Below are 25515 nucleotides of genomic sequence, written 5' to 3'. Positions count from 1 at the left end.
GGCTGGCACTGGGGGGCTCTGGGGCTGGGGTGTATCTCAGCCTCGGCCCCCAGAGCTACCGCAAACAGCTGGCTTGAGCTGCAGCAGGTGCCTGCCATGTGGCGATTGCCAGAGCTGAAGCCAGCTGTTCGCGGCAGTTCTGGGGGCCGGGAATTTTGGCAGACTGGTAACATTTTATTTGTGTATTTGCATATTCATTATTTGCATAATGCATGTGCAGAAATTCCAATAAAATGTTTCTGGTCCGCCAAAAATTTGTAAAGGTTGGGAACTACTGTTCTAAAGGAACCAGGTTCTCCAAGATCATTGACGTTTCCCACCATTTGTGTTACTCTGCAACCACTGTGTTTGGGGTGAGGGATTTCCTGAAGCAAAGCTTTTTCTGGACTTCCTCGTGTCCATGAATCGGATGGCTCATGTGCCTGTTTGTTACCCTGATTGCTGTGCACTCCCCAGGAGAGTAACAGTGTGGGATTCAATTTCAAGGTCACTGTGATGGTCCTATAGGATTGACTGAGTTGAGAAGCCATTCTGGATGTGTGGCTTAGAGCACTGAGGCACTGTACTCCGCAGCTGGGCAGGGGGGGATGCCAAGGGAGGGCTTGCAGGGGTGATAGCCACTCCAAATTTTCCTTACCCCTGCCATAGCCATCCCTCCCAGCACAAAGATTACCCAGATGTAAGGGTGGCATGGCGTGACATTGCCATTCTTACTTCTGTGCCTTCAGAGCCGTGTGGACAGAGAGTGGCATCTGCTAGCTGGATGTGTAGCTCTGACGGCAGTGCTGCCACCAGCAGCAGCACTGAAACCAACTGGCTCGAGCCCCGAACCCTTTAAATGATGGCCAGAGCCCTGGGCAGTGCACGCTGGGTGGCACTGAAGGGCTGTCAGGGGTAGGCTAGCCTCAGCCCCACCCCTTCTACTGGAGGCTCCACCCCTTCCAGGATTGCAGAGCCAAGCCCCACACACCTTGTCTGGGGACCCGGCAAGTCTGCCAGCAACCCTGGAAGAAATCACTGGGCTCAGGAAAATGCTTATAAAAGATCCTGGAAAGCAATGGTGTGTCTGCTGAAGGGACTCAACTGACAGAATCAAATCTGTGCCAGAATTGCAAAAAAGTGTCGGCCACCATTTGCCAGCTGAATCCTGACGGACAAGTAAAGAGCAGCGCTGCAGTCTCTCTCCCATCCACGTCACACTCCAGCTCCTTCCCCGTGATAAACCAGCCCACCAAGTACAGCGCAGAATGCACCAGGGAAGCAGGACGTTCACTCACTTCTTAGAGACAGCAAAGTCCACAATGGTCAGCTCAACACTGAGGATGGAGTGCAGACACCAAGGCTGTTGAGACAGGCCCAAGTGGTTGCAGAGTTAGGGATTTATATGGTTTCAATCATACAAAGAGTTTCTGACCCAGTCTGCTTACTCTACTCAGCTTACAAGCATGATAATGGATAAAGTAGTGCCATTAGTGGACAAGCATCTGACTGATGACTAATTTGGTTTCTGTCCAAGATGTTTAGGCTGTGGTCAAGTGGTAAATCTAACTCAGTACTTTTGAAGATGCCTTTGAAGCCTGCAAAGTTGCAGGGGTTGTGTTTGCTCATCTGCCATTGCTTGTGATGGGTGAACCATTGTACACTCCTACTGAGCTTGACAAGAATTTGGAGAAACAGCAAGGTATCCCAGGTCACCTCTTCCCTGCTCAACAATGGACATGTCTGTGTCGAGATGGAGGGTCAGAAAAATCAGTGGCATACTCAGTGGACTGGATTGTCCCAAGACTCCAAATCATTATCCTTGGTGTTTAATGTCCACAGAAGACCAACCAGAATTCCTTGCTAGGCAAAGATTCAGTTATGCAGATGATCTTGCATTGCCGTAAGACTTAGGTTCCATGTGACAGGGAGCCAATGTTGTGCCAGTGCTGACATTTGAATAGTGCTAGTGACAATCACACATTTTCCACATGTTCAGTGTGGGGTGTATTATAAAGTTTATCAACCTCTGAGGTGGAATGCACCAGCAGCTTAATGGCAAGCCACATCCAAAGACCACTCGCTGTTAATGGGAAGACTCCCTTTGACTTCAGTTTTTCTTTGAGTGAACTATCATGCAGTATTAGTCCATGTTTGCAGAAGAACATTGCCCCCCACTGAAACTGTTAGGTCTCCCATGGCTCATTGTGAATATCGTTTAGGTATGGGGGTAGTGAATACAAAGTTCAGGCTTGTGTGTGCACGCTCTGATAGCCAAGCAGCAGTATCTGATCGAGGCCCTTGCTGGAATCCCCAACACCGTGGCAATGCAAAAGGAAGCTTTACACATTGGGTCAGTTAACAGAACTAAGACAAAGGACCAGCTTCTCAGCTGGTGTGAACTGGAGGGAGCTCCATCCACTGTCGCACTGTGGTGCCAGTTCACAGCAGTAAGGAGTCTGGCTTCCACCTCTCCGACAGAGGGGCAGAATGAGTGAGAGAGGCTGCCGAACTGCATTGTCAACATAGCAAATGGTAATGTCAAGGCCATTAAACCATTACCTGAGCTGTCCCCTTGACTGCTGAGAGTGCAGCATTAATTCTGAGCTGAGCTCTTTTAGAACAGAAACCTAATGAACTTTTGATGAACTGGGATCGAGGCAGACAGTTGCCTCTATTGAATCAGTGTCCTAGAAGACTGGCTCTATTAATGAATGTTTCATAGACAGAGAGACTGGCTGAATCAGAGATTTCAGACTGAGTTTTGGGTTTTTTTCATTTTAATTGCATTTTCAGGCGTTCACAGAAGAAATCTGTAATAGGTCAGAAAAGGCCATGCTCTGGAAAGAATTTCAGGCATCTTTCCTCTGACCTTCTCAGTCTTAGATACAATCGTGCCCATTCAACAAATACTGGTAATGGGATCATGGAACTACCGTACAGCACTGGATATTGGAAACAGACCCTTCTATTTGCTGAAAAGGATCCATATGTGCCCAAGGAGGGGAGTTCACAAGCTCTTTTGTGGGTTGCATAATGGGGCAAACCACCATGAGCCTTAAGTGTTGAGGTGGTTTTCAGGCAGCTGCTGTAGTAGATTCACAATTAGCCCACTGCTGTTCCTAGGTGATTGGTAGAGTTTGTATTTAGGACCCTACCAAATTCATGGTCCATTTTGGTCAATTTTAAGGCCATAGGATTTAAAAAACAATAAATTTTCACTATTTCAGCTATTTAAATTCCCCAGTGTTGTAATTGTAGGGGGTCTCACCCAAAAAGGAGTTGTGTGGGAGTCGCAAGATTATGGTGTGTGTGGAGGGAGGGGGGGAGTTTGCAGTACTGCTACCCTTACTTCTGTCCTTATGTTGGTGGTGGTGGTGCTGACTTGGCAGCCGGAGAGCAGTGGCTGCTGGTTGGGAGCCCAGCTCTGAAGACAGAGCTACTCCCACCAGCAGTGCAGAAGTAAGGATGTCATGGACCTTCTTGTTTCTGAGCTGCTGCCTGCTGAGCTGGGACCTTAGTCAATAGCTGCCACTCTCCAGGTGTCCAGCGCTGAAAGCAGCAGCACAGAAGTAAGGGTGATGTGGGTATGGCATTGCCACCTTACTTCTGCACTGCTGCTGGTGGGCTGCTGCCTTCAGTGCTGGGCACCTGCCACCGCTCTCCAGTTGCCCAGTTCTGAAAGCAGTGCAGAAGTAAGGGTGGCACCATAAGCCTCCTAAAATAACCTTGTGACCACCTCTACAGCTTTCTTTTGGGTCAGGAACCCAAATTGAGAAATGCTGATCTCCCTCCCTCTCCTGTGAAATCTGTATAGCACAGGAAAGGACAGCTTCAATGGGAGGACACCAGATTTCACGGTCTGTGTCACATTTTTTATGGCTGCGAATTTAGTAGGGCCCTATTTATATTTAAGATGGAGCCTTGTCAAATCTTGTGAGTTTCTTGGAGCAGATGGGTGTTGCTTCCTTTCCTCTGGAGATAAGGGTGGAACAGGAGATGAGCTGTGTTGTTGACTCACTTAGACTGGACAGTTGGCCTAGTTAACCTTAAGCAGGTCCATTAAGTTTGTATGTCAGAAAGCTGACTCTCCAAGAGGGTTTTGCCTGAATAGAGACTTATAGATGTGGTCTCCAGTGCAGAAGATCTAAGTAGAATGATCCTTATCTCATCAGAATGCCAGGCCACTGCTGGGGCTGTGGGAAGTTAGGAAACTAAATACGTTGGAGGATCTACACCAGGGCTACTCAACTTTGGAAGCCCCGGGGGGCCACAATGATACTCACAACACATGACGAGGGCCGAAACTTAAGTGTGGTTGCATATACATGTAAATATATATGCAAATATATGCAAATCGCATATTTCACACTGATGGGTATGACTAGAAAGATTAAGGCAAGATACACAACACGCAGGCCCCATTTAAGTCAGTTCTGCTGCTATTAAGAAAAAGCAATATTTACCCAATTTCCACCTATATGACAGCACTTTTAATGAGCAATGACAGTCCAGAAATGTAACTACTAAAACTCATATCAACAGAAGAATATTATATTGACTTGCTGTTGTAGAGCATGTTCCCAGTGGAGGCCATGTTAAAAGGATCCCACCCACGGGACACGTGTTGAGCCCATGTAAATCCAAACTGCACCGCGGGCCACAAACAAATGGCCCATGGGCCGTGTGTTGAGTAGCCCTGATCTTCACCTTTGTTTGTATTAATCAGACTTACTAGAGAGAGAATGAATAAGGCAGGTTATGTAGGAAGCTGGGACAGAGAAATCTCCTGAGGAAAAGATATTAAGAGCCTGACTAGGAAACAGCTTTACAATCTGCCAGCCCCCATTCTCATTATCAGTCATGTCAGCACACTTAAGAGGGAAGAGGAGAAATATTACAGCAGATTTTTCATACAGGATCAAAATATGAGTTCATCTAATCTGATATTACAAAGGAAGGCAACAAAAAAAAAAAAAAACCCATGATGCATTCAGATCTGATGATTGGGCGGGGAGGTGGGCGAAGAGGACAGCTGCTCCATGGCCTGGGGCTCCCAGCTGTCACTACTTTGGAGCCTTGGGCCCTTTAAATTGCTGATGGAGCCCTGGGAGGCACTAAGGACTGAGTTGGGTATGGAAGGGGAATGCAGCACAGTCCAGGCGGTGCAGAGACCTGGCTGCCCTCCCCCCCCCCGCTCCACCTCGTCCAACCAAGACTCTGCCCCTTCTGGGAGTGCAGAACTAGCTCTCCCACTTTGCCCAGGGCCCTCAAAAGTCTGTCGACCTCCTCCCCTCCCCCCATCCTGCCCCACAAATACATCTTATCTATGATATATATCATGCTATACACATCAGAAGGAGTTTGGAGGAATTTTCTTCCAGACTCCAGCAGGCAACTAATATATACCCTGAATCCTAGAATGTGATTACCCTCACTGTAGCAACATAACTACAAAGGTTATTGTTCACATAATTGCAGACAATGCATCCTGAGGTTAAAAAACTCAGAGGAGACAATCTCAGGTATTTAGTGGTACATCATAATGACAGCCTTATCTTAGGTTGTTTCTTAAATATCTTAGGTGCCTTCCACAAAACAGAGTAGAAGCATACAAGTTCTGCTTTCAGTATTACTGGCCTCAATCCAGAACGACTTCACTATATTCTTTGGGATAATATTGCAAATGAGCATGGAATTTGGCCCTACGTGTCTGTCAGGCCTTTTCAGAATGTAAATATTTGATTTGTTTTACCTTCACCTTCAGGCACTCAAGTCAGAAACTCACCAAATAGCAATTATGAACACACATGATTATTAATGACCACTTGCTTCTGTTATGCTGCTTTTTCCCTGCTGTCCATAGCGTATTAGAATTAGTTGGCATGTTTTATTTGTTTTGGCTTAGTAACTTACTTTGATCTGTCTGTTTTAACTTGCAATCACTTAAATCCTAATTTTATATTTAATGAAAAACACTTTTGTTTATTATCAAGGCCACTGCAAATAACCATTAACTGGTGCTGGGTGGTGGGAAGCAACCACTGTGCATGTCTCTCTTTCCTTGATAAAGAGGGTGAACATAAAAGCTTTCTCTGTGTACAACTTTTATACAGTAAGACAGATTTATTTGGGGTTTTGGTCCCTTTTGAGGGTTGGGTACCTGGGTGCTGCCACCAGCCCTATAGTTGAGCTATCCCAGAACCGAGCTGGTTCAGTGTCTGTGTTGCTCTGCTGGGGAGTGGTTACCCCAACTCTGTGCCGTGGCTGAGGGAGAGCAGAGAATCTGGCCCAGTAGGACAGCATGGTGAGGCACCTCAGAGGGCAGGAAGGTGGGCATCAATGGCATAATCAGCACACCAGGTGACAAACCCAAGGGGACCTCTATGATCCAACCCATCACATGTCTCTTCTGTCTATGGGTGTGTCTAGACTACATGCCTCCTTCGACGGAGGCATGTAGATTAGCCAGATCGGAAGAGGGAAATGAAGCCGCGATTAAAATAATCGCGGCTTCATTTAAATTTAAATGGCTGCCCCGATCTGCCGATCAGCTGTTTGTCGGCAGATCGGGAGAGTCTGGACGCGATGCCCCGACAAAGAAGCCTTTCTTCATCGACACAGGTAAGCCTCATGAAACCAGGTTTACCTGTGTCGATGAAGAAAGGCTTCTTTGTCGGGGCATCGCGTCCAGACTCTCCCGATCTGCCGACAAACAGCTGATCGGCAGATCGGGGCAGCCATTTAAATTTAAATGAAGCCGCGATTATTTTAATCGCGGCTTCATTTCCCTCTTCCGATCTGGCTAATCTACATGCCTCCGTCGAAGGAGGCATGTAGTCTAGACACACCCTATGTAACTCTCAGGCTCCAAAAGATCAGGTCCTGTTGATTGAAGAAGTAAAATGGCATGTAGAGGCCCAGACACCCACTAAGAAGCTGCACTTAAAAGATGATGGGTGTGTGACGTGTTTAAACAAACAACCTTCAAATAATTGCACCCTATGGATTTATAACCCACTATTTTATGACTTCAACAAGTAGCTAAAGTGGAAAAAAGTATGAAAGAGGCACCAGTGAGTCTAAACTTAACGAACAGTGAGGTTTCCTAAGGTGAGCTTTCCCAGAGGAGGAGACTGTAAAACATCATTTTATAAGCCTGGCTCAGCTGCTGCAGCTGCAGAGGGAAGAATGACTTTACAGGATATCAAGGAGGAGGGACCAGACTCAGGCTCTTGCTTCCCCAGCCAGCAGGTCTGAGAGCCTGGCAGAGGAGGCAGAATGTTCTCATCTCTTTGGGCACCCAGGCTAGGAAAAGAGGGCAAGATTTGTATCACTCCTCTGTGAAACCTGCTGCCTAACCAAAAACTGTTCCAGAGACACTCTAACAGAAGAGATAATGCAGTTTTGTGGAGGCTGGGTATGTAGCAGGTTGTGTTTGTGCATGTTCTCATATTAGGGAGGGGCCCCAAACCAAAACCTAGATCTGAATATTCCAGAATTGAGCTGGACATTAATTTTCCAGTGAAAATGTTTTTTATAGGACAATGGGGATTTCTTCAATCAGCTGAAACATTTCATGGAAATGTACCTGTTTCGATGAAACTTCTGCCTAGAATGAGTCCATGTGGCTCCCAGATGAGTGCCCAGATCAGTTGGCTATTTGCTATTCTGAAGTCTCTTTCTGGTTTTGGTTGTGATTTTATTTGTTTGTTTTTACTGAAACGTCTCAGTTTTGCACAGGGTTCGAATGGACCATTTCCTGTTCAGCTGTACTCCCAAAACTTTTGAAGGATTTGTAATTTGAATCAAATTTCCTGGGCTTTAAGCTTCATAAGGCCAAGGGGAGCATGCCACATATGGAAAGAACCATGGGGCCCTTAAAATTGGAAGCCTAGAAGTTGCAGAAAAAATGCAGAAAAAAATGTTATAGAGAAACTAAAATCCTGGAATCTGTAATTCTTCTCCCTGCCCCAATTTCCACCTGTTCTTGACATAAAGGTATTCATCCCCTGACCCTTTTTGAGGATTTGACTATGTTGCAGTGAGACACTTTTATAATATCTGGACAAATTTTTCCAGCACCAGCCTTTTTGCCTGTCTCTGCCCCTTAATCAGGTCTGGCAAAAAGCATATTCAGTGATATTGCAAAGGGGAAGGCTTTACCAGGTCCCCAGTGGGCATGATTACATAGCAAAGCTTGCTGATGTACACTTATGCTCATTGTAGTTGTCAGGAAGGACTGAACTAGGGACCTTCAGCTGAAGAACAGCAGGCTTCTACCATGTGAATCAAAGCAGAACTCCTTAGGTGAGAACAAATAGGCGGCTGTTATAATTGCTGTGTCCTGACACTAAGGGACATGTCTGCAGGTTGCATCTCCTAAATCCAGGATTCTCTTGTCTGGCAACATCCATGGTCCGGCCTGACTATGGATGGTCCTGGATGGGAGAACGCTGGGGCAGGAGGGCCAGCATCTGGGAGCCCAGTGTGACTTTGACAGTCCCAGCAGCCTAGGAAGAGAGCAATTGGGGCTCTCTGCCACCCGGCAGTGCAGCCTGGACCACAGCAGCCCAAAAGGGGAAGTCTGGCTGGGCTGTGTCAGCCTGGGAGGTGGCGGCCATGGTGGCGGCAGCATGATTGAGGCTGCCTGCCGCCCAGCATCAGGGCCAGGATTGAGGCCGTGGCAGCCCGGAGGGGAAGCCAGCCACAGTAGCCCAACAGAATCAGTGTGGTTGGGGCAACGTGCTGCATGGCAGCAGGACTGGGGCTGCGGCAGCCTGATCAGATAACCTGCCATTTGGCAGTGGGGCGGGAGCTGCCTGGCTGGCCAACAGCAGAGCCGGGGCTGGAGCTGGCCTGCAAACAGCCCAGCTGCACTGAAGGAGCCAGCAGTGGATAGGGTCAGCTGGCTGAGTGGCTGGTATCAGAGGACCTCCCCTTGTCTGGCAAATTCCCTCATCCAGGGCCTGTCAGGTCCTGAGGGTGCCAGACAAGAGAGGTCCAACCTATATATTACACAGAGAAGTAGCCCTGTGCAAACAGGAAGCTTTTTGGTTTGCTGGTAATTCTGAAAATGATTAAAAAAAAATTGGTGAATTTTAAAAAACAATTGTTCTGGATCCAACAAAACATTTTGTTTAGATTTTGAATTTTTAAAGACTACAATTAAAAGGAAATGTTTTGAAAATGTAAAAAAAACTTTCAATTTTTTTCAGATTATTTTTCCATTTACTGAAATGATTTGGATAAACCACCATGTTTCACTGTCCCTGAACCTACAGTTTTCCCTTTCCTCCATCCAAAAAAAAAAAACCTGTTGGAAAATTTCACCGAATTCTGCTCTGAAATGATTTTTCCAATTAAATGTGTTTTAGGTTTTTTTAAAATAATGTTTTCCTCTTAGGGCTATCCTTAATGAGGTCTAGTTCAAGAACAGATTTAATATTTTATCATTTTTCTGTAGCCCTATTTTTTAAAAATATATATGTCAGGGTGTAATTTTATAGTTATGGTAACAAGAAAAATGTAATTCCCTAATCACTGAGTTATTCAGAAACAGCTGGAGGGAATTTTTTCAAATTTTTCAAAACAACAGATTCACTTCCAGACAAAGACCAGAAATGGAAAATTTCAGCCTTAAAGGCTCAATGTTTCAGAAAGCCATGAACCTGTGAAAATGGATTTTCAGGGTGGAATACTTTCCAGTTAACTAGTAGGTGCTACCATGGAATAGTGTTGCTCACATACACATGGGTCTGAGCCAAGCCCAGGGTAGCACGAGCCAGACATGTTTCCTCCCCCCCCCTCCACCCGCTCCAGTCCCACCCTCAGGGTAACCATATAAGGAATGGACACACACACACACACACACACGATAAGGAGAGTGGCCAGAAGGAAAGATATGGCACATTACATATAAATACTTGCATGTACATACATTCCTAATGTATCCACCCCTGAACATACTCTCATAACCTTACACACACTTTATTCATGAATGGTCATCTCAACACATTTGTCTTTAAAAATGTTAATTCTTGAACCTGACACCTTGGGAAATGAGTGTATCAAGTCTACTATATTTTCTGACCAAATTATTTCTCCTGCATCCTTTTTCTCCCACCCCCACACTGCATTCTGAAGATCACACAAATGTAGTCCTAGCAAGCAGTGCTGAATGACTTCCTTAGAGAAACATGCTAGTTAATATGGGACTTGCATGAGTAATGGAGCCTTTTGTGGGCTAATAGAAGAAATCTTTCCACAAAAATCCTATTTGTGGGATCCTGAAAGAGGAATGATTCATAATATGAATGTGCCAGAGAACTGGGGAAGGCGAGTTGAACGATGGGGAGACATGCAAATCTGAGCCCAGCAGTCCCTACCCGTAGGAGAGGAAATTATGACAAAGCGTGAATCTTTCAACAGCCACATTCATCGAAAGTGAGTGACATACTTGGGAAGTGATATACTTGGGAAGATCAAGGGCTAGCAGCCACAAGAGCTGGTTTCCACTCCTAGCTCTTCCACCCACTTCCTGTGCAAGATGGGACAAGTTTTAACCTTATGCTTCAGCTTTCCCTATATATAAAAAGACACTAACAATACTTTCCTACAAGGATCGGTGAGAGGCTGAATACATTAATGTTGGTGAGTAGCTGCCACTTAGGAGGAGAACTGAGCTGTCAACCATCATGGGGAGGGAGAGAGAGCCCAGCTAAGCAGCAAAGGGAGAGGGATAACACAGAAGCACACACAAAGGAATGGAAGATGAAGTGAGGTGGGAAAAGTGGACAGGCTGACTTTTTAAAAAAGGACAAAACCCTTCTCACATTAAACACAGTGAATACAGCATGGAGGCTTATAGGACATTTGCTCTCAAGTCACTTAGACCAGTAGTTCCCAAACTTTTTGACACCAGGGACCAGTAAATCCATTCACGAGCTTTTGGAGGACTGGTAACATTTATTTGCATATTTGCATATTCATTAAGCGAATGATGACTATGCAAATAAATTGTTTTTGGTCCTCCCAAAGCCCCCAGTGCCAACTTTAGCCCACAGAAAAGTCAGTCAGGACCACACAAGTGAGATACAAAAACACAACCCCTCCAAATCCCTCAAACCTCACAAATGTAGCCCCAGCTGTGCTTGTGGGTGCTGGGACAGAGTTCTGGGGAAGGGTGCCAATAAGTTCTGGGGCAGGGGACTGGGTGCTTGTGGGTGTTGGGGCAGGGAGGGGACAAGGACCGATACCTGGAGATCCTGTAGCTGCCAAGGCCCAGGAAGTGCGTGGGCTGCTCCCCCATCCCCAAACAGCGGCACGGTAACTAACCCTGGTGTGTTGCATGCCTTATGTCTTCCTGCGTGGGGGGACGGGGAGTCCCAGACCGTGCCAGCCCCAACTGCTAGGGCAGTGCGTGCCTTGCTCCTCCGCTCCCCACAGCAGCATGAGCCACTCGAGCAGCCGGAGCCGGCGCAGTCCTGGATCCTCACTCCCTCCCCTACGCGCAGGAAGGCAGCAAGGGAACAAAGTCCTCAGCGCGCGATGGACCAGCATTTTAGGTACCACACCAACTGTTGGGGCAGAGGGGAAAGCAGCCCGTGCACTTCCGGGACCTGATGCACAGCTGCAGACCTTCCCCCCGACCCTGCAGGAAGCCCGCGCTACCTCTGTGGTCCCTGGAGATAACATCAGCGTGGCTTGGGGGTTGGAGGCAGTGAGGCGGGCTCTCACGCAAAAATTTTTCTGAGGCCTGGTATTTTTTTCCATGGACGGGTACCACAGTTTGGGAAATGATGACTTAGACCTTTTGACAATCCAACTCTAAATCCTCCCTGAAAGTTACTTTTCCATGCAAGCAAATGTTGCAGCTTCCACCAGGATGTTATATGATCATGAATAGGAAGTGTAAGACTTGGTCTTTACTTAAAAATTGTATTGGCAAGGGCATAGCTATGTTGGGGTATGTCTACACTACAAAGTTAATTTGAACTAACAGACGTTAGTTCGAATTAACTTTGATAGGCGCTACACATACAAACCGCTAGTTCGAACTTAATTTGAACTAGCGGAGCGCTTAATTCGAACTAGGTAAACCTCATTCTACGAGGACTAACGCCTAGTTCGAATTAGCTAGTTCGAATTAGGGGCTGTGTAGCCACTTAATTCGAACTAGTGGGAGGCTAACCCTTCCAAGCTTGCCCTGGTGGCCACTCTGGCCAACACCAGAGAAACTTGTCTGCCCCCCTCCCGGCCCCAGAGCCCTTAAAGGGCCACAGGCTGGCTACACAGTTTGTGCCAGTTGCAAGCCTGCCAGCACCCAGCCAGCAGACCCTGCACCTGGCACGCCATGAGCCAGCCACCTGATGCCACCCAGCCCTCCCCCTCTTCCCGGGACCAGCCTGGCGGCTCCCAGGAGCCTGCTCGGGGCCGCAAGAGGCGGGCGCCCACTTGGTCTAGTGCGGAGATCGTGGACCCCATCGAGGTTTGGGGGGAAGCCTCCAATGTCCACAATCTCCGCACTATCCACAGGAACGCGGCTGTCTACGGCCGCATGGCCGACAGCCTGGCCGCCAGAGGCCACCAGCGGATCCGGGAGCAGGTCTGCTGTAAAATATAGAACCTGCGGCAGTCCTACTCCTGGGCCTGCCTGCCAGGGGCCGATCCGGAGGCCTGCCCCCACTTTCAGGCCCTGGACCGCATCCTCGGGGCTCACGCCGTCCATGCCCCCCAGGTGGTCATCGACCCCGGGGCAGAGGGACACATCCCGGACACCAAGGAGGAGGAGCTGGAGGACTCCGCGAGCCAGGAGCCTGCCGGGAGCCTGCCCAGGACCCAGGACCCCCGAGGAACCCCACAGACCACATCTCCTGTGTCATCCGAGGCCGGGGAGGCCTCCACCTGTGAGTACCATCATGCTCCCCTTTTGTGTACGTGGGGGTGGGGGGAGGGGGAGACCAGGGACCGTGCGCCTAGGCCTTGCCCACCATGGAGCAGCAGCTGGGTGTCATGCAGGGGCCTTGGCCTTGCAGAGGGGGGCTGGGTTTCACCCACATTGTCCCCAGGGAGAACTGACCGCTGCTCTTGTTTCACCACAGCCGCCCGCGCCCGGGCCAGCAGGAATGCCAGGAATGAGGAGGACTACCAGGGGTGGCTCCTCGGGTTCATGGAGCAGCTGCTCCACAACCAGGAGCACTGGGTCCGGGAGGACCTTCAGCTGCGCCAGCGGAGTGTGGATGCACTGGAGGAGCATGGCCATGGCCTCAGAGGCCACCTCCAGACCCTGGTGGACTGGTTCCTGCCTCCTCCTGCTCCGGCTCCTGCGGCTGCCCCAGCTCTCGCTCCTCCTCCCACCCCTGCTGCCCCTGCTCCCTCTGCTGCCCCTGCTCCCTCTCCCGCTTCCTCCTCACCCCCTGTCCTTCCTGCCCCACCCTCCACACCCGCTCCCCCCTGAGACCTCCGCACCCACAGTGTTGCGAGACGGGAGAGCCAGCCGCACCCCCAAGCCTGAACTTTCACTTCCCTTCCACCCCTTCCACCCCCTTCCAGCTCTCTCCTCCCAGGTTCCTCCCCCCCTTCCCACCCTCACTCCTCCCTTCCCCCACCCCAGTTATGTAAAATAAAGAGAGGGTTTTTTTGCCAAAACAGGTGTCTTTACTTGACATTAGGAAGGGAGGTTAGGGTATGTCTACACTACCCCGCTAGTTTGAACTAGCGGGGTAATGTATGCATACCGAACGTGCAAATGAAGCCCGGGATTTGAATTTCCCGGGCTTTATTTGCATAAGCGGGGAGCCGCCATTTTTAAATCCCCGCTGGTTCGAACCCCGTGTAGCGCGGCTACACGGGGCTCGAACTAGGTAGTTCGGACTAGGTTCCTATTCCGAACTACCGGTACACCTCGAGGAATGAGGAACGAGGTGTACCGGTAGTTCGGAATAGGAATCCTAGTCCGAACTACCTAGTTCGAGCCCCGTGTAGCCGCGCTACACGGGGTTCGAACCAGCGGGGATTTAAAAATGGCGGCTCCCCGCTTATGCAAATAAAGCCCGGGAAATTCAAATCCCGGGCTTCATTTGCACATTCGGTATGCATACATTACCCCGCTAGTTCGAACTAGCGGGGTAGTGTAGACATACCCTTAGGGAGGGGAAAGGGGAAGGGGGAGGGTGGAAGAAGGCCCCAGTGGGGCATGCAGGGAGAGTTCAGTCCTCCTCCTCCACCTGGAAGCCCTCCTGCAGGGCTTCCCGGATCTGGACGGCCCCCCGCTGGGCTTCCCGGACAGCGGCGGTGCGGGGCTGAGCGTACTGGCCAGCCATGTGGTCAGCCTCAGCCATCCAGGCTGGCAGGAAAACCTCCCCCTTTCTCTCACACAAATTGTGCAGCACACAACATGCTGCCACCACGGGAGGGATGTTGTGCTCGGCGAGGTCGAGGCGGGTGAGGAGCCACCTAAATCGGGCTTTCAGTCGCCCAAAGGCCCCCTCTATCTCGATGCGGGCCCTGGTCAGCCTCGCATTGAAGGCCTGGTGGGAGGGGTTGAGGTGCCCCGTGTAAGGCTTCATGAGCCAGGGCTGTAGGGGATAGGCTGCATCCCCCACCAGGCACATGGGCATGTCCATGTCCCCGACCCTGATGTGGCGGTCGGGGAAGAAGGTCCCGGCGTGCAGCCTCTGGCACACGGAGGAGTTCCGGTACACCCTGGCATTGTGTACCTTGCCGGACCAGCCCACATTAATGTCCGTGAACTGTCCCTGGTGGTCACACACAGCCTGCAGGAGGACGGAGAAGTACCCCTTGTGGTTGACATACTGGGAGGCCTGGTGTTCTGGGGCACGGATGGGGCTGTGCGTCCCGTCGATGGCCCCCCCCACAGTTGGGGAAGCCGAGGGCGCCGAACCCCCGGATGATGGCATCCGGGTTGGCGAGGCGGACCAACCTGCAGAGCAGCACCCGGTTGATGGCTTTGACCACCTGCAGAGAGACACAGCAAAGCGCGAATCAGTGGGGCACCCGGGTGGCTGGGAGTGCTCGTGCCCTGGCATTGCCCCACGCCCCACTCCCGGGAGCAAACCCCCCGGGCGGCAGGTAGTACGGCTGGGAGAGACTGGCCCCTCCGGTGTGGGGCACTTTTGCCTCCTCCCCCCCGTCACCCCGTTTTCCCTGTGGCGGCCCATCCCCTCCTTGCAGCTCCCCTTGCCCCCGGCCCAGTGGCCAGTGAGTGCCGTAACTGCATGAGCACCACTCCAATGGTGGATCTCCCCACGCTGAACTGGTTCCCGACGGATCGGTAGCTGTCCGGCGTGGAGAGCTTCCAGAGGGCGATGGCCACACGCTTTTGGAGGGGGATGGCGGGCCTCGTGTGAGTGTCCCTTCTGCGCAGAGCAGGGGCAAGCCACTCGCAGAGCTCCAGGAAGGTGTCCCTCTTCATCCTGAAGTTCTGGGTCCACTGTTGGTCTCCCCAGCGCTCCAGGACGATACGGTCCCACCAGTCGCTGCTGGTGTCCAGATGCCAGATGCGGCGGGGCACACTGGCGCCCGGGCGCCACCGCGACTGTGCCATGGCCCCCAGGGTGGCCAGGCGGAGAGGCAGGGGGCTGATGTGCACCAGGTGGAACCAGGCAGCCTCCAGCCATTGCTGGCAGGCTTGCAGCAGCAAGTCCATAAACTGCACCAGAAAGTGCAGGGCGAGCTCTGGCTCCATGTTGCCACCTGCGGCAGCGTCCCTGAAGGGAAGCACCGACACAGACGGGCGCAGAGAAAAACGCTTTGCTGTCCCTCGGCGAGGTAGGCAAGCAAGCGGAAAAGCTGAAAACCGGCTGTCCAGGGGGGTCCCTTTAAGTATGAGCCTCAGATAACCTCAGACAGCAGCCACACAAAGCAACTACTGACCTGCTGCCCTGCCAGAACCAGTTTCAGCCGCCCTTAAATGCACCCCTGCGTCCAATCAGTGTGGACGTGCTAGTTTGAATTAGCAAAACGCTAATTCGAACTAGTTTTTAAGTCAGGATGCGCTAGTTCGAATTAGCTTAGTTCGAATTAACTAATCCGAACTAAGTTAGTTCGAATTAGCGCTGTAGTGTAGACATACCCTTGGAGAGGAGAGGGGATTTGCTGACTTAACTGTAAAGCTAATAACCTTACTACAGATACAGTTATAGCTGTATAAAAGAGTTTACACAATTCTAGATTATGCTGTTTTCTTGAACCAGCACAAGTTATACTTCTGCAAACACTGCTATACTGGCATAACTGCATCAGTACTCGACAGGTTTTGCTGGTTTAACTAGACCAGCAGTGCAGTTAATCTAGCAAAACTTTGAAGTGTAGACAAAGCCTATGAAAAAGTCAGGACAAGATGACTGAGCTTCTGATCTAAGGCACAAAAGGAATAATTTTTTTTTTCAAATTAAACTTAAAGTGAAGAAAATGTTTATGGTTAAGTTAAGCTGCACAATGAACAATTACAAGAGCATAAGATGTCAACATAGCTGAGAGTGGCAAACATCCAAAGCTCTTCTCTTCAGGCTGTCTCATTGTTTCTTATTATAGGTCAATGGTTTTAGAGACACAAAGGGAGTGCAGGAGCTGGGTGGGGAATTGTAACTTTGAGACAGGAGTGCAGAAGGGGGTGCAGGGATTTGGGCTGTGACCAGGGATAGTGGATTGGGGTGCAAAGTCTGAGAGGGGGTTGTGACCAAAGAACGGGTGTAGTAGGGGATGCAGTGTCTGGGATGATGTATGGGGACTGGAGCAGGGGTGAAGAAGGTTTGGGTTTTATGGTGCGGGGGAGAGGGAGGAGGGCAAAGGGTTGGGAGAGGGAGGAGCTGGGGTGCCAGAGGCAGGCTGTGGCTGGGAGACCTTACTTGGGTGGCTCCCAGCCAGCAGCCCAGCAGGTTCCTTAACTAGGGTCCCTGATTTCCACACCCTGGTACTGCTCACAGCAGCTACAGGAGCCATGTGAGCCTGGGGGACGAGGAGGGAGGGGCAAATTACATGCTGCCCATTCTGCAAACAGGAAGCTGCTATTGGCTGTTAACTGGCCAATGGGAGCTATTGGTGGCGGGAGCAGTGTGAGAATCCTCTGTCCCATCCTAACAGGTGAGTCCTAACAGGTTTTCCTATAGATTCAAACTCAGTAGATTCAAACCTGCAAAGGGAAGCCCTGACCACATATCCATAGCCCAAGGGCCAACTTACCAACATTAGCTTGTAGGTAGTTACTTTTCAAATCTAAGGAATCTATGGGGCCAATTCTGCTCCCTGCTTTGGTTGCTAGTCCCCGCTTTGTAGGTGTGGAGGGTCTGTAAATGAGCCCATGGTCTTGTGGCTTCACTGTTCTGGTTACTAGAGCTGGCTTGAACAAAGCTGGAAAATGTCGATACATGCTACAGTCACAGCTTGGCTTCAGTGGAGGCACACCTTGACAAGCACAGAAGTGGCTGAAAATGCCCTTTGCCCCACTCCCCTGGGCTACATCTTCTGTACTGGATCTCTCTGTAGTTACGGTACATAAGGTCTGCTCTATTTACTGCATTTATTCCTGCCAGCACTGGCTAGAGACGTTTTGGTGATAATGAAGGTGCTCAGCTCTCATGGAGTTAGGGGTGAGAAAAATGGGCCTGAACAGAACAGATTTGGGCCCAAAAGCTCATTTGCGTGCTCATCCGTTTGCCTTTGATTGTACTTCTGTGGGTCTGTGCTGTAACTGCCTCTGACATCCCTAGAGATCTCTCTTGAACAGGGACTTTTTGCTGCACACTATATTTAGGTTACAGATTTGCATCATGAGCTTGTGGGCCTTACTGAGCTCAAAGCTCAGTTGCTGTGCCAGACATTTACCTACCACATGGTTCTAACAGCCCTGGAATTTGTCTGTGTCATGTGCTGGAGAATCCTTTGCTGGAAGAGAAAACTCACAGCTGTCAAAAATCCATTTAACAGTTCAAAAAACCAAAATTATGAAAAAAATAGATTAACTGAGAGATGGAATCAGAGCGGGGCACATTCTAGCTTGAGTCAATGGATTTCAGTTGGAGTTGGATAGGATCCTACAATTAAACATCACACAGGCTTTGGGTGCTGGAAATCAGAGTCTAGATCCAAGGTGCACAGGTGACTCCTGCCTTCCTGCTGAGCTCCCTCCTCCACACCCAAGCGCCAACTGGTCCTGTACTCTGAGGTGTTTAAAGCCAAGATGTGCATGCAGTGGCCACAAGAATTTTAAATTGTATTATCAGACCTGATTTTTCATAGGTTCTGGGTGCGCTGACATCCTGTCATCAGCAACTGAAAGTTCTGAAGAGTTCGCCCAGCTTCTGCCAAACATGCTCATTTTGTTGCTTAATTGCTAAGACATCTTTTTAAACAATGCATGTTTTAGCTTGAACTCCTTTATAGGGTCTCTTTCTAACAACCAGACCAACCAACCCCCTTCCCTAAAAGTTCTTTATAAGAAAGGATTGGGGAGACGAAATGGAAAAACTGGCCAGTGATTCATAGATAGATACTAAAAATATGCAGCTATTGTTCCTTTATGACCCAGCTGGAGTGAGTAGTTTTGGAGAGGAAGCAGGAAGATAAACAAACATTTCTAACATGCAATAGTGAAGACTCTATTCCAAATGTGTCAGCCCCTGACTAAAGCTATTAGACCCTCCCTTGCTGTGTGTACGTTCATAGCCAGAGATCACTGTGAGCAGGGAGTTCCAGGAACTGAGTTGTAGTGCAGTTCCATGCAAGCCAGAGCTAGATTCCTGCACATAGACACCCACATACTCCGAGTGCTTAAGTAGATAGTTCAAGGGATTGCTACGGGCTGTGATGCCTTTCAACTCTAGGTCACTGGTTCCACTGCAGATTGTCATGAGTGAGAATGTAATAGATAACACTGTTGACTTGTAGGCCAGTGATTTACACCTGGCCTGTGGCAGAAGAAGTTGGACATTATTATAGATAGAAAGTCTCATTTCTAATGGAGGCCACTGTTTGGAATCTGGCTCTGGAGTAATGGTCGGAAAACAATAGTGGATTAGTATCCATATGACATAATCTCACTGCTCTGTGTGGTTCCTACTGGACAGATGGCTGAACTAAAAAATGACCATTTAATTGCAACTATTTATGATAGCCTCAGTAGTGAGGCCAAGGACTGAGCTGGTTGTGGGGACAGCAATACCTGAAGTGGAACTAAAGGGAGTCTGCATTGGTGTATGACTCATACTTTCTTCCAGCCCTCTGAATGTGTATTTTTCTCTAATGAAGATGCCTGTTAAACTTAGGTCTGGCCTAATTACACTACAGGTTGAACTTCTCTAGTCAACCTCATCATCTGACCAATGCTGAGCCAGATAATTTGCTGAACCATGTAAGGTCAATGTTGCCTAGCAGTATTACCAACACTTCCAATGCTTACTGGGCTCTTAGAAGACATGTAGAGGTAAATTAGGCTAAATAACAGCACAGAACACTGAGAGCCAGGATGGCTGTAAACAAATGTTCTGATACTGTGGGAAACTTGTCCACACCCACGATAAGTGGACATCCAGCTAACTAAAATCATGCTGGACCAAAGAGTGCCAGACTAGAAAGGGTCAGCCTGTAGAAAACTAAGTTGGTGTAACTCCAGACTGTGAAAAATCCACACCCCTGTGTGACGGGGCTAACCTGCCCCACACTGAGCAGGAGGAAAGGGAGCCCATTTATTGGGCAGAACACGCCTCTCCCCCACAGCCCTACTGGGCATGCTCGAAGTGCAGCCTCGCTATAAAAGACTGCTGGGCTGCTCAGTTGAGGCAGACCGCTGGGGAGGCAGGAGCTCCGGCCCAAGCTGCAGGCCCGCCGCCGGGCCTGCCGCCAGATCCAGAGCCGGAGGAGGCGCCGCTGCTGCTACCACCAGCCCCGGGGCAAGCCCGCCCCCGACACCGCCGCCCGGTGACCGCCCGCCCCGCTGCAGAAGACGCCCCTGTGCTGCTGCCCCAGGGACAAGACCAGCGGACGAGGCCGCTGCCGGCAACCCAGCATCACCAGGTGGGACCTCTGTCGGCCACCAGATTGGGGGTAGGAAGCAACCCAGGGCAAGGGGCCAGGAACCCCCCCTCCCCAGTGGGCTTGGCATGTTTTGGGGGAGGACCCCCCGCTGAGCCGGTGGTGGGAACCACCCACCACCATTAGGGCCCTGGGTTGGGGTCCGGTGGAGAGGGAGGGCCCGGACCCCCCTACCCCACCCCGCAGTGCTGGACTAGGCCTCTGGGCCTGCTGCGAGTGCTGGACTAGGCCTCCGGGCTGGTGGTTCACGCTTTGTTCCCAGGAGAAAGGGGACGGAGGCGGGTGGTACCCCGCCACACCCTGAGTGACAGAGTTAAATTGCCTGAATTCCTCATGTAGACCTAGGTTGGTCATTGGAAGAATTCTTCCTTTGGCTTAGATGATTGCTTGGGGAAAGGGGGATGGATTAATTGGAACTTTAATAGGTGTAAAGGTGTAAGTTGTGTCTACATGGAAGTTCTGCACCCATGTTGTTGTAGCATTTCAAAGAATCTTAGGGCTGGAAGAGACCTCAGGAGGTCATCGAGTTCAACCCCCTGCCCAAAGCAGGACCAACCCCAACTAAATCATCCCAACCAGGGCTTTGTCAAGCTGGGACTTAAAAACCTCAAGGGATGGAGATTCCACCACCTTCCTAGGTAACCCATTCCAGTATTTCACCATCGTCCTAATGAAATAGTTTTTCCTAATACCCAACCTTGACCTCCCACACTGCAATTTGAGACCATTGCTCCTCATTCTATCACCTGTCACTATTGAGAACAACCTCTCTCTATCCTCTTTGGAAGTATTCTTTTCAAGTACTGACTAGCCCTTATATGCCTTTAAACTAGACTTACTGACATAATCGAGATTCACACTCAACTCACTGATATGTAGTTTATCCCCCACCCCTTACACCTTATCTCTGAGTTTAGCTCATTGAGTTGGAGTATAAGGAAAGAATGCAACTTCAGCTATGTTATTTAGTGCAAAAACATTAAAGGGATTATAAATTCACATCCTTCAGAACGTAAACCAACCCTTAAGGGCCAGGATTAGCTGTGAACTTCTCCTACAAACAGATTGCTCTGTAATTGTCTGTTTTAGGGTTTCTTGCATCCTCTTTTAAAACATTCAGTGCTGGCTCACCACAGCTAGAGATGGGACAATGGACAGAATGGATCCCTGGTGGAATCAGGCATGCGGGTTCCTTTATTCTTATACACAAGTTCCCTTCAACCTAAATGAGAATGTCTTAATTTAAAGACTCAGCTAGGTTTGATTTAGCCACTGGCAGAAGAGAATAAAAGTGCCTGTGACAACATCACTTCTAGGGCCAAATCTGCAGCGGGTGTAAAATGATATATGTCCTTGGGCGTCAATGGGGCTACCTTCATGAATACCAGCTGGCCTCTAAGGGTATGTCTAGACTACATGGCTCCATTGACGGAGCCATGTAAACTAGTTTACCCGACATAGTCAATGAGGCGGGGATTTAAATAATCCCCGCTTCATTAAAATAAAAATGGCCGCCACGCTGTGCCGACAATCAGCTGATCCGGCACAGCGCGGCAGTCTAGACGTGGATCGGTCGACAAGGGAAGCCTTTGTTGACCGCTCCCGTATGCCTCGTGAAATGAGGTTTACAGGAGCAGATGACAAAGGCTTCCCTTGTTGACTGATCCGTGTCTAGACTGCCGCGCTGTGCCGGATCAGCTGATTGTCGGCACAGTGCGGCGGCCATTTTTATTTAAATGAAGCAGGGATTATTTAAATCACCGCTTCATTGACTATGTCGGGTAAACTAGATTACATGGCTCCATCAATGGAGCCATGTAATCTAGACATACCCTAATGGATCATAAGAAAATCCAGCCATGCAGGCGTTTAAGCACAGGGCTTGTGAAGAGACCTTGTTATAGATATTTAACATCACAGGTGTCCTATGCGCCCCCCCACTCCTTACTGAGTTTGCTTTCCACAGAGGTGCAGCAAGAGGAAACAGGACATAGCACCTCCATCTCAGGGCCAAGCACATGTCATTTTGCTGTATTTATGCTGCACAATGGACAGGAGGCACTGAGGGCATTAAGTTGCTTGAATGGCCATTTTCTTTCTGCTCTTTCATAGGTGCCAGCTGGGAACATAAAGTCAAAATGACTTGGGCTGGCTATTTTCCTCTGGTGCCAAGGAAGGAACAGGAATATATATATTCCATGAACTGGAATATATGAAAAAAACAGCAGAAAAACTAACTTCTCCCATTCCTCTGGGTTAGGCTGAGCCATCTCTTCTGTATGGAGTGACTTATAGCCAGCATCATCTTCAGGAACCTTTGCATTTCTAAACTGAGTATGGTAGTTACAAAGATGGTAATTGCAGCCTTGCTGGGTCACATCATCGAGATCTCAGCTGTCACCTGAAATGGCCACACTAAAGTATTGAGTTGCCTTTACACTCCATGCTGAAGTGAGAGAGAGAGACAGCTGTCCTGAGTCTGGTTTAGGTGCTCCAGGGGCAGAAATTTTTCACCATGTGTAAACTGAAATGTACAAGAAGCAAAGTGACTGGGGGTTTTAAAATTACATTTGATGTTTCTGAGCTTTCTGTGCCAGTAACTCCACTTTTCTGGAAGAGTAGAGGGGTGTGGGAAGAAAAAGCTTCACAAGGGAAACCAGAAACCAGCTCCCATCATCCATTAGTGAAAATTTCTGCTGTGTCAGCAAGTAAACTGGAAATGAATCTGAGCTATAATCTCTGAACCAGACAACCCAGAACTCTGGGGCCTGTTCAGAATCTTGATCTGGATCTGAGTTATGCAGTGGATTGTCTATAGGCAATACAAGCCCCTTGAACCATGAGGTGTTTTTGATCTCAGGGCCCAGACCTTAAGCTTGTGTGAACTATCCAGTGCATCATTGACTTAAATGAACCTATGATCATTTACACCAGTTGAAGATCTGCCTTCCTGCCTGCGTTAAAATTTTGCACAACAGGTGCATCACTAATATTAAACAGGGACTGGGAGAAAGATCCAGATGAGCAGGAAAATCCTACCCTCCTTACCCGTGCTCAAAGCCAGCACAGGGGAGCCTCCTTAACCAACTCCCAACACCTCCTGTTCATGTCTGATCTTGAGCTATCAGGCTGTGTTATGATGTGTATGCAATGCCACACAAGAAGAACAGCTGCTCCCAAAAAAGCCTGCACTCTGTGATATAATCAACCAGAAGCTAGGCAGGAGAAAGAGGAAGCACAGGGATATTCTTCAAGTTCATCTGACTTTGTCGAGAAGAGCACAACCCAAAGCACTTTGCCAACCATACAAAGGTGTTGAAATGCAGACACTTCTAAAGTGCAGGGCGAGGTGGAGAGGGGAACTGTTAGACAGAACCCTGACTCTGAAAAGTTGCATCTGATTTAAACATCTTTGATTTGTAAGAGCTCAGCAGATATAGAGACTTTCCCTCAAACTGCACAAGGCTCAATTTTCCCATCTCTGAAGAGAGGGGATGACCCTAAAGGGCCTTGATGCTATGTGTTAAAGAGCTGATTACTTTCCTTTGCATCGGGCTAAATCAGGGGTGGGGAACCTCAGTCCTAGAAGCCAGATGTGGCCAACAGATTACCTGAATCTGGCTCCTGAGGCTCAGGGCCCAGCCCCCCCAGCATTGGGGAGCCTGTGCTGGTGCTCAAGCCTCTCCACTGCCCCACTGCAGGGCAGGAGCATGCAAAATCTACTAGGCTAGGCCCCACTAGGCTCTGGTGTACAAGGGGAATGTGGGGAGTGTCTTTCTCCTTAGTTGGAGGCCACATCAGTGAGGGTTTTGTTATTGTTGTTGTTGTTGGTGCTGCCTCTCACTAGTGTGTGGCCTCCCACTGATTTTTCTGTGGGTCAGCATCTCCCAACCCCAAAATAGTTCCCCACCTCTGGGCTAAATTCTGATGTGCTTGTAGTCAGGGGCAAAATTCTTTCTGATTTCAGCAGAATCAAGCTTGAGCCCTTCAACTGTAGGTGCATCGAGATGGCACCCTCATTGAGTCCCTGTTCACAGCCTTATTGATAGCACTACTCTCCCCGTTTTGTGCTCATTTAACCATGGTCCGAATTAACACACCCTCCATTCAGCTGGAAATGGCTGACTAATGAAGACCTGTGAATGCTCATCAGTGCCTACATTATGCAGCATGTGGCTAAAAATAGCCATCATTACAGGTCTGAGCCCAACTTTGGGAGAGATTCATACACCAGACTCAAAAAGTGATTCATCACTTGGTGGCCATGGCAACAGCCATTACTAATAGAGGCAATAGGATGTCAGCAGCATGGCAGTGTTCAGTGAGTGAGCAAGTGCATGATAACCTCATCAGAGTGCATAGGAACAAAAGTGACTGTTGTTCTGATATGCCGCATACTTGATTTCCCTTCTCTTCCCTAAATCCGTGGTCATTAATACCTTCCTGCTAAAAAGGAAGAGACTTCTGAAGTTGGGAAAAAAAGAAAAGAAAAGTTGGTACATTTGTTGCAACCAAAAGCAGAAAAATAGCAGAAATGAAAGAAAATAGCAGAAATTTAAGGAGATGCCATTAAAGATGGCATGCAAATTATTCTTTTTTAAAACCTGGACTTGTGATCTTTTGTATTTATTATTATGAAAGAAGGTCTGAAAGTTCTTGTGTTTTTCTTTCCTGCTTGTTTTTAGCCCAAGAAATATTAGGTCTATTAAGTTTATATTCCTTAATTTTGTTGGCGGTGTTATAAGTTTATTATGAATGTGTGAATTTCAATAGAAGGGTTGAATCTTTGCCAAAGATGTTATTTCTCATCAATGTTCATTAGGCACTCAAGTAAAAAGTTTCTACCAAAGCCAAACAAAACCCAAAGTGTTTTAAATACTTTGACAAAAATCATTCTTCCTCCCAATTTCTTAGTTTAGTTCTCTTATGTCATCATGTTGCTAGTCATCTAATCTTTCACAGCTGAAAGATAACACCTGAATTTCTGAGGAAAAAAAAAGAAAATAAACTTGCAGACCTTCATTGTAAATCATTTTTAAGGGCGTGGACGCAGGTCCAATATATTTACTACGTTTTCAGGTTACCTTTAAAAAGTCAAAATTTGCCAACAATGACCATACAGTGGTTTTAGACATAGTTACTCTTTTCCAATCTATTATTACATAAGGCAAAAATCTGCATATTTCAAACATTGTTTGCATTATAAATCCAACGGCCTAATTTTCAGAAGGGGTTAGTAACTGAGTTCTTCAGTTTTTTGGAGTTTAAGTTCAGACATCTTAAAGAGACAATTTTCAGAGGTGAATGTGGGGAGTGTTTTTTCTCCTCAGTCAGGCACTATGTCAGTGAGAATTTGTTTGTTTGTTTTGTTTCTCACTTGTGTGCAGCCCCCACCTGATTTTTCTGTGGGCCAGCGGCCCCCAACCCAAATTAAGGTTCCCCTCCCCTGCTTCAATAAGAGATGGGCCCAAGCTACATAATTTG

General features: G+C 48.7%; 1 protein-coding gene across 5 annotated transcripts in view; it reads left to right on the top strand.

The window, feature by feature from the left end:
* The window catches only part of LBH (LBH regulator of Wnt signaling pathway), a 213409-nt gene that overhangs the window by 120640 nt on the left and 67254 nt on the right, over nucleotides 1–25515 (top strand). Inside the window, exons 4-5 of one of the 5 annotated variants that reach the window (XM_075925341.2) lie at nucleotides 12719–12887; nucleotides 13083–13598. The exons of 3 other annotated variants lie outside the window; for them this stretch is intronic. In XM_075925341.2, the coding sequence (XP_075781456.1) occupies nucleotides 12719–12887; nucleotides 13083–13438 (525 nt within the window). In that variant the 3' untranslated portion in view covers nucleotides 13439–13598. Of the gene's footprint in view, nucleotides 1–12718; nucleotides 12888–13082; nucleotides 13599–25515 lie in introns of those variants that run through there. One more of the 5 variants, XM_075925338.2, reaches the window with a different exon arrangement.

The sequence above is a fragment of the Pelodiscus sinensis genome, chromosome 3, assembly GCF_052426305.1.
Source record: "Pelodiscus sinensis isolate ZL-2025 chromosome 3, ASM5242630v1, whole genome shotgun sequence".
Lineage (NCBI taxonomy): Eukaryota > Metazoa > Chordata > Testudines > Trionychidae > Pelodiscus > Pelodiscus sinensis.
The sequence above is the reverse complement of the archived record's forward strand: the minus strand, read 5'-3'. Positions and strand labels throughout refer to the sequence as shown.